The sequence below is a fragment of the Nanorana parkeri genome, unplaced genomic scaffold (assembly GCF_000935625.1).
Source record: "Nanorana parkeri isolate BGI_ZX_2015 unplaced genomic scaffold, ASM93562v1 scaffold573, whole genome shotgun sequence".
Classification (NCBI taxonomy): Eukaryota; Metazoa; Chordata; class Amphibia; order Anura; family Dicroglossidae; genus Nanorana; species Nanorana parkeri.
This window is the reverse complement of record NW_017306841.1, coordinates 193,141-206,989: the sequence shown is the minus strand read 5'-3', so window position 1 is coordinate 206,989 and position 13,849 is coordinate 193,141. Positions and strand designations below refer to the sequence as shown.

Sequence of the window (13,849 nt, the reverse complement as noted above, 5' to 3'; positions counted from 1 at the left end):
CCCATAGCAACCACAGAGCCTCCTGCTGTCTATTGTACAGCCCAGGTTTGAAAACACATAAGGAAGCTTTCTGGTTGCTGAAGGCATTCTGGCCATTTCTCATTAGCAGACATTGACTGTATCCGGCCCTGTGTTCTCTTCCACGTCTCATGGTGAATATATACAACATCGTGTTGCCAATAACGGCCAGTAAGAGGTTCGGCTTCTAAAGTACAGTGTGAGAAATGACGGCGTTTGGAGTCTTTTGAAACACTTCTTATAGGCCGGTTACATGAAGTGTGTATTTGGTAGAAGTTGCCTGTTGCCCGTAGCAACCATAGATCCCCTTGCTGTCTATTTTACAGCTCAGGATATAAAACAAGTCAACAAACTGGTTGGTTGCTATAGGCAACAAGGGTGTTTATCTTTGATAGACATCTCATGTATTAGGCCCAACGTTACCTTCCAAGTGCAAAGATCAAGTATAGGTATGTGTTGCCGATAGCAACCAATCTAAGGTTCAATTTTTGTCATTTACAGTGTGAGAAAATGACAGTTTGGTTGTTAACCACTCGATGACCGCGGTGTTTACACCCCTTCCTGTCCAGGCCATTTTTTAGTATTCAGCGCTGCAGTACTTTGACATTTATTCAGTCATGCAACGCTGTACTGAAATGAATTTTATACCATTGTTTGGGGACAGATAGAGCTTTATTTTGGTGGTATTTAATCACCACTGGGGGGATTTATTTCTTACTATATAACGAAAATAGTACTGAAAATTAAAAACAAAAAAAAAACACTTTCTCCTGATTTATGTTAGGAAACATTTATTATTACCCTATTTTTTTATAAAATATAAAAGACGGGGTCACATCGGGTAAATGGACTCCGACGTTGAGGGAAAGAGGGGAGAGACACCGTCCGATGCTGGGGTCCCCTAAAAATTTCCTCAGCCTAAAAGGGGTCACGAGTGGAGAAAGTTTAAGAAGGCCTGTACTAGAGGTACGTTGGCCATACTGTCCAAGGAGTGGGGTTTGCTGCCTTGCTGCACCCCACAAGGTGATTATGGGAAGGGGCAGTAGCTCACCCAGCTGGGAGTGCTTGGTCAAAGATCTAAAACACCCCTGGTCACAAAGGGGTTAACGGAATGTTGGGGTAAATGCTAATTTTGCCTATTGTAATGGTTTCTGTGTGAAGATTCACACACACGCTCCCCCCCCCTCAGTCCATGCTTGTGGTACTTCATTTACCATTCTGGATGTCCTAATTCAATAATGATGTAATTCAATTAGCAGAAGTGACTGCCAAAGTCTTAGGGGTGGGGGATTTTTTGCTTTTAATATCGAATATCCTTTTACTTCTGTAATAGACCTTGTAAAAAAAAAAAAAAACTTTCTCTAGGTCAGAGCTATAAAAAGATACCTCGCCTCCTAATTATAGAATTTTTTATTTTTTTTTCCCTTTTCGTTCATGTTCCTAATTTGTTGGTATTAATACACAACTGGAAATAGTGGACTGCTGTTAGAGAATGACTTGATTTAAAGGGGTATTCCACATATTGGAGGGCAGGGAATGCTCAAAAGAGCTTTATGTCCGTATGATGGAGCTCGATTGCTGCATTCTTTCTTCGCTGCCTTTCTAAAGTCCAACAATATGCAAAGAAGCCTCATGGAGTCTGAACGGAAGTGAGAGTTTGTGGGTTAGACCCGGCATGGAAATTGCCTGGAGAAAACTGCAGATCCTATTTAAAGCTAAACTCCAGGCTGATATAAACGACATGTAGACATGTAAATGTAGCTATGGCTTTTCTTTTCCAAAAGCAACCTGTGTAAGTACTTTAACTTTATATCGGCCCCTTAAAGCCCCCTGCACAGAAGCACTCGGGTTGGGAGAGGTAGCATTGGGGGCCAGTAAAAATGATGTATTTATACAAGTTGCAAATCATTTTTTTTAGATTTATATATTCTTCTTATTATATAATGTGTCAAAGTATAACTAAGAAACTCAAGAACACACAACCAAACCAATCTTATTCAGGGGAAAAACAATATTCAGATGATGTTTTTAGTTTAAATTTGGGCAGGTTCCTCCTCACCTACTGTTTCTGTATGTCAATGATGCTTGTCTGTGTTTCTTGTCTAAACGATTGTACAGCGCTGTGGAATATGTTAGCGCTATATAAATAATTGTAAATGCATTTTTTTTTTGTTCAAGAAAGCTTCAGTCAATAAGTTAGTTTCCAGCCGCCCCTTCCATTGGCTGTCTCGGGTGATCCTTTTGAATTTATAGAAGACTCTGTACTTTTTAAAGCAGCAGAGAGCACCATAAATTCAGGAGGGATGATTTATGATATTGACTCAGCAGCAAAGACTGGCATTATTTATCACTGTGTCTGAAACAAGAACAGTCTGTGTTTGTCGTAGAAGCAATTCAATACTTCCTTGCCATTTTTCCATCATGAGAGAATGTGACATGGTAGTGGATTGGTTTCTCTACAGCTACTTTGTGTGTCTCTTTAAAGAAGAACCCCAGAGAGAAGAAAGTGTCATGCCATGTTGTGGGTTTGTCCCGGCACTGCGAGGGTTAAGTGCTTGTTTTCATCTAGGGTATAAAATATCCAAGACCTAGTCACCCGAACCTTTGTCCTGCCTGCCTGCCTGCCTGCTAGACTGGTCAACACCCCCCCTAAGAACCCATGAGTCATCACAACCTATACAGTGTATTGGAGGTGAGGATGCTGAGGGACATTTCATCGCCAGAGTGGAGGGGAAGAGAGACTGCAGGGACTGGTCTAGCAGCCAAAGTTCGGGTGAGTATATCTGTTATGCTCGACAAAGAGCATTGTACAGCTTTAGGGTGAATTCACAACAGGCCGTTTTTTGCAGTGCAGCCCCAACGCAAGCCAAGGCAGTTTGCCTTGTCACAGATGGGCAATGTTCACACTACCATGTTGCGGTGGTGTACTCTGGAAGGAGTACTGCATGCAGTACTTTCTTGCAGCACAGCGGGAGATGATGCGGTACTACCACCTTACAGCATGCCATAGAACAAAAACAATTTTTTTAAATGTGCCGGGATGTGATGTAGCGCAGCGCCTGGTGTAAATGGGCCCTTATGGCCCCATTGATGCTTGTCATTGCTTCTGAGAGCCATAGCAGACATTTTCCCAGGCACCTACCCCAGAGTCCTTTTCTGTTTTATTGGCTTCATGCCAGAAAAACTATTTTTCTTCATTGGAAGGACCCTCTACCACTCAACAAAGAACACTTCGGTTTTATAAAACTGGCTAAAGAGGCCCTGCCCAAGTTTAAATTTCTCTATACTACAAGGGTTTGCCCTGCAAAGATCATCCACGTTTGGCTGCACAATGTCTTGGTTTGAATTGTTACTCTAAGGGGTTCCGTATCTTTCATCTCTGGCGCTCTGTTATCTGGGTTGTGTTTATATGAGATGGGAAAGTGTGTGTGTGGCTTTTAATTGTTCTCATTCACAGTGTAATCCTGTATTTGTGTCACTGTGTATTTGTTACATGTTTTTGTTTACCCCTGTTTTTGTTTGTTTTTACCCTTTTGTTGTTCGTTTTGTTAATGTTTAAAATTGAAAAAAGAAAACCCTTTAAAAAAATGTTGTACAGTATTCAATAAAATGAATACTGAGAATACTATTTGTCCAATTGCGTGCACAGTGTAGTTGGTGGATCTACAAGAGTTTGTACAATCCGATGGTGACTTGTGGTTTGGTTAACGGTACTTGCTCATTAAAGTGTATCGCTCTTTCCTCTTTCAGGTTTATGTTGGTGCTGGCCAGTAATCAGCCAGAACAGTTTGACTGGGCCATCAACGATCGTATAGATGAAATTGTCAACTTCCAACTTCCTGGACTGGACGAGAGGGAGCGCCTGGTCCGGCTTTACTTTGATAAATACGTCTTAAAACCCGCAAGCGAGGGCAAGCAGTAAGTGTCGACAATGTTACCAAGTAGGCTGATTGTATTCAGACATTGGAGGCAAACATCTCAGGTCCTAAACTAATACTTAGCCAATTTGAAAAGAAAGGAAAAGCGAGAAGGGTTTTTTTTTTTTTAATGCTGCATAGAACTGGTGATCTTTTTAATGCTTTTATGTCTATTGCATTCTCTGTAGCTTTTTCTTCTATTTCCTGCTTTAGCATTACAGCTTCCTGGGTCAGCCCCTTGCTCACTGTCCTAACTGAAAAGGCAGCAGTAAAAATCTATGAAGGTCCAATGCCCACTTCCTCATACAAACCTTTCAGCCATGGCTAGAATTTGCTTCTGGGTTGCCTAACTCAGTGCTCCCCAACTATTTTATCGCCGCGGACCGGTCAACGGTTGATCATTTTACCGCGGCCCGCTGAGGGGGGGACGTTGATTTTTTTATTTTTTATATTTTAGATTGGAATCACCTTCAACGTTTGATAATTTTACCGCGGCCCGCTGAGGGGGGGACGTTGATTGTTTATATTTTAGATTGGAATCACCTGTCCCGATAAATCCATATTTCAAGTAGGACTCATGGTATTGTCAAAAGTTACATGTTTCTTTGATGTTGAAGGCCCTTCTTCTGTCTCTTCACTGGGCCTTTTCTTTTTCCCAAGGAAACTTTCTAACGACGTCTGTTTCGAACTCATTGTTGCTAATTTGTGGGTTAAATTTGAGCAAACACAATATACACGTACATTAAGCACTGTTAAACAAGAGAAAGTACCGGTGAACAGAGAAGAGCGATACACAACTTCTCTTTACCAAAGCTACAACACCACTGCCGCTTGCAGCCGCTCAGCTCCAGGCGTCACCTAAAACCGCCCCGATATCACGATATTTTGCGCATGCACGGTATTGGTGCGGCTTTAGGTGACGTCTCTCAGCTCCCGGTTAACCTCTCGTCCTGGAAAGTCGGACAAACCCGAGAGAAATACACCACAGTAAATAAAATGGAAATAATTTAATGTTCCTTGGGCGGCCCGGTACCATTTGATCCACGGACCGGTACCGGTCGGTGGGGTTGGGGACCACTGGCCTAACTTATAGCTGTTCACACCTTTTACTGACCGTTGACAAATGGGTCATGTTAGCCCAGAGAAGGAAACGGGGAGAAGTATTATCATTAGTGGAGACATAAATGGGGTTTATTCTTATAGGACAGAATTCTAACTGAAGATAGGGATTTTTTTTTTTTTTTCATAAAATAGCATGGCAAGAAAAAAAAAACACAAAATTTAAATGCATGTCCAGCTAAAATGTTATTTTTCAGTTTTGAATAGTCGGGAGGGGTTTGGGTTTTTGCTGGTGTCTTGGGATTTCTCCTTACCAGTCCCAGACTTTCACCATAAATGAGTCCGAGGTAGTCTTGCACCCACATTACCTCCTTTTTTTTTTTTTTTTTTTATTACTGTCTGCATCCCTGTTGCAGATTTTCCTTCACTTCTTGTCTAGTAGAACTGTTGTCACTGTGACAATACATGAAGGGAAATCTCTCATAGGAGCACTGGATAGCAGTTAAAATCCAACTTGGGCTTCTATCTATCACACTGCACTTTAATGAAACCCGTTATACTAATGATGCAGTCCTCTTGTAGGTAGGATGTATGTATACCATCTGGAGAGCATGATGAGCTTTTTTTAAATTTATTTATTTTTTACATTGTCATCCCAATGGGTAGAAATTAAAGCATTATAAATAAGGCTGCAATTTTCGAATATTTACAGAGATTTGTTTTTAGGCATTAACCTTTTTTTGACGTTTTGACTACCACGTACATTAATAGGAACTGTGGTGCCTCAAATTGCCGTGTGAATAAAGAGCTCAGTTTCATGATTGTGTAATAGCTTTTCAGTTCTCCTGCGACATTCAGATTTGTACCTGCAGGCCTCAGAGCCATTGTCCTGCGCTGTGTACGTTCTCCGTCGTAAAGAAAAGTGCTCCATTAGCTCATTTTTTGCAGTGCATTAGATCACCCCTCGGCTTTTCTAACAGTCTGCTTCATGTTCTTTCCTGTAGGCGTTTGAAAGTCGCTCAGTTTGACTATGGGAAAAAATGTTCAGAGCTGGCGAAAATCACCGAAGGCATGTCTGGCAGAGAGATCTCCAAACTGGGTGTTGCTTGGCAGGTAAGTGGCAATAGTGTAATGATTTCTGGGCTGGACTTTATAAAGCCTAGGGTATGGATTATCATAGAGCCACAGGCTCTAGGTTTCCTTCTCGGGTACAATTCCTGTAAAATCTCTGAGCTGATTTAATTGAGTTTATGTTCAATCTTCAAATATTACATGCCTCTGTGGCAGTGAAAGGTTTAAAGGGATGAAACGTGGCAATGTGCATGTATTGCAGAGGCATGTTGCAATTTTTTTCTTAAAGGAGAACTATGGGGTCAGTGTTTTTCCCCATAGTTCTCCTTAGGGTAACGGGAGGACACAAACTAGCGTCCTCCCGTTACCCTAAGCTCAGTATACCGCGAGCTACAGCTCGCGGTATACTGAGACGCCGGAGCGGATTCCGATTTAGCTGACGGGATCCGCCCAGCTGCATGAGTGACAGCTGGCTCTGCCTATCTAGAGGCAGAGCCAGCTGTGCCCTCCCCCGTCCGTTCCGCCAGTCAGCGCTGGCAGATCGGAGAGGGGAATCCAGCCCCTGTCACGGCAGAGAGCCGCGACAGGATCGAGAGGTGAGCGAACCTGGTATGTGTTCGCTCACCTCCCGATCTACTGAGCCGACCTGTGACAGTCTCATTGTCACAGGTCGGCTAGAACTATGAGGTGAGTGGAAATCACTCATCTCATAGTTCCCCTTTAACATGTTTTATTGCTGACCTCCATAAAAAAAAAAAAAAACACGCTGGTTGAGTCTGGAAGATCCTTGGTTCGCTTAAAGTGCTTTACAGCCAAAACTCTGGTCTGTGGCTGCCGAGAGGGCTTTCCAGGTCTAGAGATGTGCCAGTACTGTAGCTTGACCCTGTATTTGAAGGCTTACTTTTACGTGAGTAGGCCAGACACCAATTGGGGTTTACCCTCCATTAGAAGTCTCTTGGGAAGATTTCACTAGTTCCCGTTTCTGCCAGTGACCACGCAGAAGGGGTGAAGGGTACTGGTGAAGACGCTGTTGCCATAAAGTTGGGTGCAATGTCACTTGTGCACAAGCTCTGCTACCTCCTTCCCAGCAGTCAGTGTCGAGAAAGCAATTCGTTGCTGTTCTGAGAAAGACCTGGCCTGCACTGATGTTGGAACGAAAGTTTATGAACTACCTTACGATGATGTTAGTCGATCAAATTTGATGTATCCACATGTTTGCCCTAAACTGCATGTAAAACACATGGGCATTTCTGTAACCATTTCAGTGGTGCAGTTCACATCTATGATTTGACTGTCTTGAAGACGGGAGTAAGCAATCTGCGGGGCGGGCCACGGGAGTAAGCAATCTGCGGGGCGGGAAACGGGAGTAAGCAATCTGCGGGGCGGGAAACGGGAGTAAGCAATCTGCGGGGCGGGAAACGGGAGAAAGCAATCTGCGGGGCGGGAAACGGGAGAAAGCAATCTGCCCATCAGGGTGGGAAACAGTTGAGCTGTTCACCGTTTCTGTTGATTTTTAGCTATAACCTCCTTGCTCATGCCGGTCAGTCACTAGATACGAGGGACGGTTGTCAGTGGCTTCTGGCATACTCGGCACTGTAGTCTTGGTTTTATACATGTTTTATAATTATTTATGCTAACAAAGTGTGATCATTCCTTGAATAGCTTATTTGGGATGGTTTATTATATTTAAAAAGACCCCGTTTCCAGACCATTAATTTCAACAAAAATCTTCTCATAAGGTTGTATGTGCATTTAAAGTACTTTATTTACCTGTAAAAGCCTCCCTTGTGGAATGAGACTGCTATTGGGCACGGTCACCTTGGATGTGATGCCAGCAGCCCCAGCAGGCTCATTGCTGTCACTCCAGTGACACTGTATAGTATTGCCCTTCACTCCTCCCCCAGCAGCTACATGAATGGTTATGTGGGAAGGGGTAGAGGAGCTTGGCCAACACAGAGATTAGAAACTTCCAGAGGAGGGAGGGGGCTGTGCTAGGGAATTAATCCTTTTGCAGTCAACAACTCTTCAAGCAAATTTAGAGGCATGTGAATGAATAATAAATGCAGGTAAAAGCAAAGTAATAAGTATTTAAATGTTTCTTTTTCTTTTCCATACATTTTTAATTATTGCTATATTTAAAATTACTTTTCGGAGTGGCAGGATATTTGAGGACCTTTTTATTTTGCCTCCCTTTTGCTCATCAACTACAACATGACAAAGTGTTTTTATTTCACAATGGACATTTTTTTTTTTTTATTGTCCTCTATGGCACCTGCCTTGTCTATCCATAAGGGGATCAACATAACTGTATTTTACTTTTACTACGTCATATACCAATATACAGACCAGATAAGTGACGCTTTTGAGCACGTATTCTCTATAACGTTCCTAAAGAAGCAGATAAGACGCGTTGACCTTTTAAGGGGATAATGTAATTTGCCAATTCTTTTTTCTCACTGCAAGCCTACCAAACAGGGTCTGTCTTGTGTGTTTTCACAATGCTAGGAACAGCAGAAATCCATAAGGCTGACAGCCAAAGTCCATTTCTTTTTATTATTGGCATTTATAGAGCGCCAACAATTTACACAGGGCTTTGCATACTAAGCATTTACATCAGTCCCTGCCCTCAAGGAGCTTACAATCTAATGTCCCTATTTCTTATTATTGTTATTTGGCTCCTGTCTAAATCAGTCCATCAGCATGTCTTTGGAGTGTAGGGGAAAGCGGAATACCTGGAGGAAACCCACTCAAGCACAGGAAGAACATGCAAACTCCATGCAGGTAGTGTCCTAACTGGGACTTGAATTGGGGACCCCCAGTTCTATATGACAGAGGTTCTAAGCCGTTGCGCTGCCCTATCCCGCATGGACCCTATTGATTTGTGTAACATTTAAATTTCAGTGACCGGGGCCACTTTACATTTCACTTTGTTGCCTTTTAAAGATCTTGTTTTTAGTATTTAAGAGAAGGATGCTGCAGTAGCAGCTTGCTCTAACATTTGTCTCTACCTCCACCCGTGGCACCGAGGCCGCGTATGTCACTCTAATTAGGACCCATTTGCAGATGCATTTCAGCCTTACCCATTATTTCTGCATGTTTCTGCATCCCTTGTAGAAAAATACCGAACCAAATAATGGTATTAGAAGCAGGAGAGAGCTCAAAACACCAGCGCGTCGCCTGATTGAGCCGCGACAGCTCAGCTTGTGTGACAAATTGGGGAAAATGACTGCAGAGCAGTGTTCAAGACCATTATCTCTGCTGGGTGGTTAACCATTTGCATTAGCGAGGGCTGTAGAGCAGGCGGTATCCATGCTAGCGCATTGAATATAAGGGTTTGCATTGACTGTCTCCCCACAGGCTGCTCTGCATTTTCTCAGGCTTCTGCCGGATGGCAAGGAGATGTAATTTTTTTTTTTCTTCCCTGCTCATCCTAGTCTCTGCAGCAGATGTCCAGTTCAGGGGTGAAGCTACAGAGCGGAACAAGGATTTCTAATGGGGCTTCTGGGGAGAGGAAGCTCTGACATTTTCTGTTGCTATGGAGAATGAGCGGTCTTTAAAGCTCAAGTTCACCTTTTTTTTCTTTTTTTTTTGTCTACCTTTATTTGCCGTGTGTCCTGTATATTGATTAAATCTTTACTGTGCTTAATTTTTTCACTTTGCCCACTTTAAGTTTTTACTTGCAGTTAAAGGGTCACTCTTCCCAAGACTGATATTTTGGTTATTAGCTGCTAGAAGGTTTAAGGACCTGACCCTTTCTTATACCTGCACGAGGAAGTATTTGCCGCTCCTCAAACTAGCCGACCTCCTTGACCACTGGGTGCTGTACACCAGACAGGCTTGTCCTCGCTCACCCTGAAGCATAAACCACAGTCTGAACAGAAAATCCTGCAGTACACCAAGTCCAAAGTAATAAAGAAGAATTACGGGATGAGTGAAATGCACTTAACGCAATACTTAGCGGCGACGTATGACACTGAAGCTGTCATATGTCGGGTCTATTGATCGAGAACTAAGCGATCACATACTGCTGATCGCTCAGTTCATGATCTTCTCTCTGCAGAGAGCGGTGACCGTCAGTCACCGCTCCCTGCAGGCATTCCCCACTCCCCTCTCTGTTCCTCCAGTGCTCATTGGAGAGACAGAAAGGGGAGGGGGCGGGCACAGCTGGCTCTAGAGAGGCAGAGCCAACTGCCAATCAGGTAGTGGGGTGGATCCTAACAATATTGTCAATCTGTCCCGGCTGCAGCACGGCTCTGTGCTGTCAGCATATAGTGGGCAATAGCCTGCTATATGCTGAGTTTTGGGTCACAGGAGGACATTGGTAAATGTCCTCCTGTGACCCTAAAGGGAACTATGGCCAAAAAAGGTTTGGCTATAGTTCTCTTTTTAAAAGTTTTAAAAGCCCTGTCTGGGACTCCCCTATAAAATCTTCCGTAGTTTCTTCTTTCTCTGGGAATCTATTGGTATATTCTCTGTTTTTGCAGTCCATTATGATGGGCTCCTACTCTCCCTGCTGGAATTTCTTTTATTGTATATTATGTAGATTATAACAGGAGGCGCTGGAAAACCCAAAAGTGGGTGGGAAAACCCCAAATTTCCAGATAGACAGGAACAGAGTTTATTTATGCCTTGTTGATATAAAAAACAGCAGCTTACTCAGCCCACGAGGCCCTACCAGTCCCTTTTTTATCTGCAATTAATTTTTCCACAATAAAAACATATTTCAGTGTTAATCCATTTGCACAAAACAATGACCATGTGTGTTAGATTGTAAGCTCCTTAGGACCAGGACCTGATGTTATACTGTATACCCTCTGAAACACCATGGAGTATGCTGGTGCTATAAGTGAATTGAAATTTGTTAGAATGTTTTTGGATAGAGATTGGAGAACTAAAGGAAATGCCCATAAACATGGGGAGAAGCTGAATTATTGAGTTAATGACCCATTGAAGGTGGTAAATGCTTCAGGAACCATAGTGCTGCAATACCCTCTATACATTCATTCACTGATTTGTAGTAGCATATACATGGAAGTCGTATTACTTCTTGGAATGAATGTCTATCCATGTCTACTAGTAAGTGTTGCATTATTTAGTAGCGCAGAGTGAATTAAGAAACAGGCGAATTCCCGCGTATCCAGCAGGGACTGAAACCTGTCCTGATAAATTCATGAACTCTGCCACGGTAACCTCCAGTGACCCTTCTCCCGGTCTCTGCCGAGAGGGTAACCTTGTTAAAGGGTATCTCGCCTTCCAGCGTGCGCCTGAAGAGTTGCTTTGTCAGCCAAGTCTGCGGAAATGGGTTAACGTGTCCGCAGGGGGAGATAAAGAGGTATGAATATGAATGAGGCGCGATGCCGGTTTTAAGTGCGCCAGCAACTCTCAGCAGGGGCAGCCGCTCTCCCCGCTTCTCCGTCATCCGTTCTCATTCCTCCCCTCCCTTTCACCACCACCACCTCCCCTGGCAGGCAGGGACCCCGCAGCTCTGCTATTTTTAGAAAGTCATTCAGAAAAGCAGCCAAGCGCAAAGCATGGCAGTGTTCAGCGGCGAGATGCAGGGGTTTGCTGATGACATGTGAGGGATGAGCAATTTATAGGTATTAAGCTCCGTTGGTAATGCTGTCAGACACTGCAGCTCTTAAAACAAATATGTAAATGTTAACTCGTTTGCTGCTGGCGGGGGGGCTGCGAGCATCTTTCAATCTGCTTCGTTTTGTACTACTTCCCTGTTCCTAGGCACCACCCTTTCTCCACTGACATTGCTCAATTCAAGGACAATTTGGTGTGTGGGGGGTGGCATGAGTGATGTATAACCTTGACAAGTGATATTGAGGAATTCATATTGTTCAACACAGGATTTTCCGAGCGTTGGTCAATCCTGCATGGTCATTACAATGATGGGGGTACTCCCTGTACTGTTAACTTCAATACCTATGTAGTGGTTGCTGCAGTTGGGTGAAATTTGCAATTCCATTTGAAATCTCATCAGAGGAACCCTCAGAATGGAAGAAGCCAGTATGTGGTTCCACTTGCCAGAACTATTGAAATGTCAGTTTTGGAGGAAGTCAGGCAGGCAGGCTTCCTTCATGTTACCATGATGAAGTCTAACATGTTCATCATAACACTGGCCGTCTTTATACACATTTGCAAAAATTAGAGTAATCTCTGTTCAGCCAGACTTGTGATTCGTACATCCAGTTACATTACATGGCCAATAAGATGACCACAGTATTTTAAAGTGCTTACATCTGCTTTTAGCCTTGTATGACTGTAAATAAGCACCGCAACGCAAATTCATCGTCCAGCAGGCAGGAGGTGACGCAGGAAGCTGTAAAAACGGAATAAGTAAATGTGTTTTTCACTTGCCTGGCTATGAAATATGGAAGGAGTCTAAGAATCACAAGACTGGCTAAGCAGAATGGCAGTAAAACTGTTGCCATATCTGCACTTGAGCTGTATATTTATCTGTTTTCCTGGAAAGCAGCTTTAAAATACCTTCACACTCTTAGAATCGGTTGCCTGACACCTGAATTCCCAAATAAAGTGCCCATGGGTTTGGTATTGATATCCTCCCTGACCACCTTTCCTGTAACCAGTAACCTGCTAGTCATTGGAGAGCCCCAGAACTAGCTGGTCAAAGGAATCTTCCGGTAATGTAAGTACAGTGGTAGCAGTATTGCTTAGAAACGTATGAAGTGTTAATAGCCAATACTTGGTGGCCATGGCAGTAGTAATGTTCCATATTATGTACAATTGCCGCAAGTCCAGAAATGTGTTAAAAGAAAGGTTCTAGAATTTGTAAAACAGTATTGATGCCCAGAACCATGTAAAAAGGGAGTAGCAGTGACCACTGTCATGTTGATATAAATCAATGGGAACAGTGACCATCTATGCCTTTTTTGTTGCATGTACAACATCTGATTCACCAAGATTTAATGCTGTTGTGTTGGTGTTCAGATCCTGTTTTATATGGTGGAAGTAGTACCGGTGCAGCTGTCACAACAGTTCAGTCATGTGTACATCAATCCTAATAAAACATTTAGCAAAAGCATTATGTACAATGGTGGTCTTGCCATTGCCAAGGATTATGCAGTATCAAGCTTACTAATGTGTACAGCACTAGAATGGTCAGTACCCACTAGTATACCCAGTGGTAGTATGACCAGAATATGTGCATTAGTTATAGTAGCCATGCCTCAGATGTAGATCAAAATGGTCACAATGTTCAGTAATCAAATTAACATTGTGTTATGTACAGTATGACATTAGCGAAGAATTATGTACAGTGATGGTATTCGCATAGCATTATGTACATCGATAACGGCAGCACAATATTACATATAGTGATTGTTGTAGCACAGTATTATGTACAATGATGGTGGTAGCAGCATATTATGTACCGTCATAGTGGTAGCACAGTATTGTGTACAAAGATGGTGGTAGCAGCATAATATTATGTACCGTCATAGTGGTAGCACAGTATGGTGTACAGGGACAGTGTTTTCACAGTACAGTGATAGTGGTAACATGGTATTATGTACAGTCATAGTGGTAGCACATTATTATGTACAAAGATGGTGGCACCCTGTTATGTACAGTGATAGTAGAAGCACAGGTTTGTTTTTCTACAGTGATGGTGGTACCAGCTTCATATAATGTTCAGTGATTGTACTGGAACACTGTAATGTAGCAGCACAATATTATGTAGAAAGGTAAATTGGCTCCTGCCTAAATTGGCCCTGTATGTGCGCAAGATGGGAACCTTAGATTGTAAGCTCTGAGGG

General features: G+C 42.9%; 1 protein-coding gene across 2 annotated transcripts in view; it reads left to right on the top strand.

Annotated features, from left to right (window-relative positions):
- Positions 1-13,849, top strand: part of ATAD3A (ATPase family, AAA domain containing 3A) — a 64,167-nt gene that overhangs the window by 44,086 nt on the left and 6,232 nt on the right. For both annotated transcript variants that reach the window (XM_018562360.1, XM_018562359.1), the window contains 2 exons: positions 3,769-3,936; positions 5,999-6,107. In XM_018562360.1, the coding sequence (XP_018417862.1) occupies positions 3,769-3,936; positions 5,999-6,107 (277 nt within the window). The remainder of the gene's footprint in view (positions 1-3,768; positions 3,937-5,998; positions 6,108-13,849) is intronic.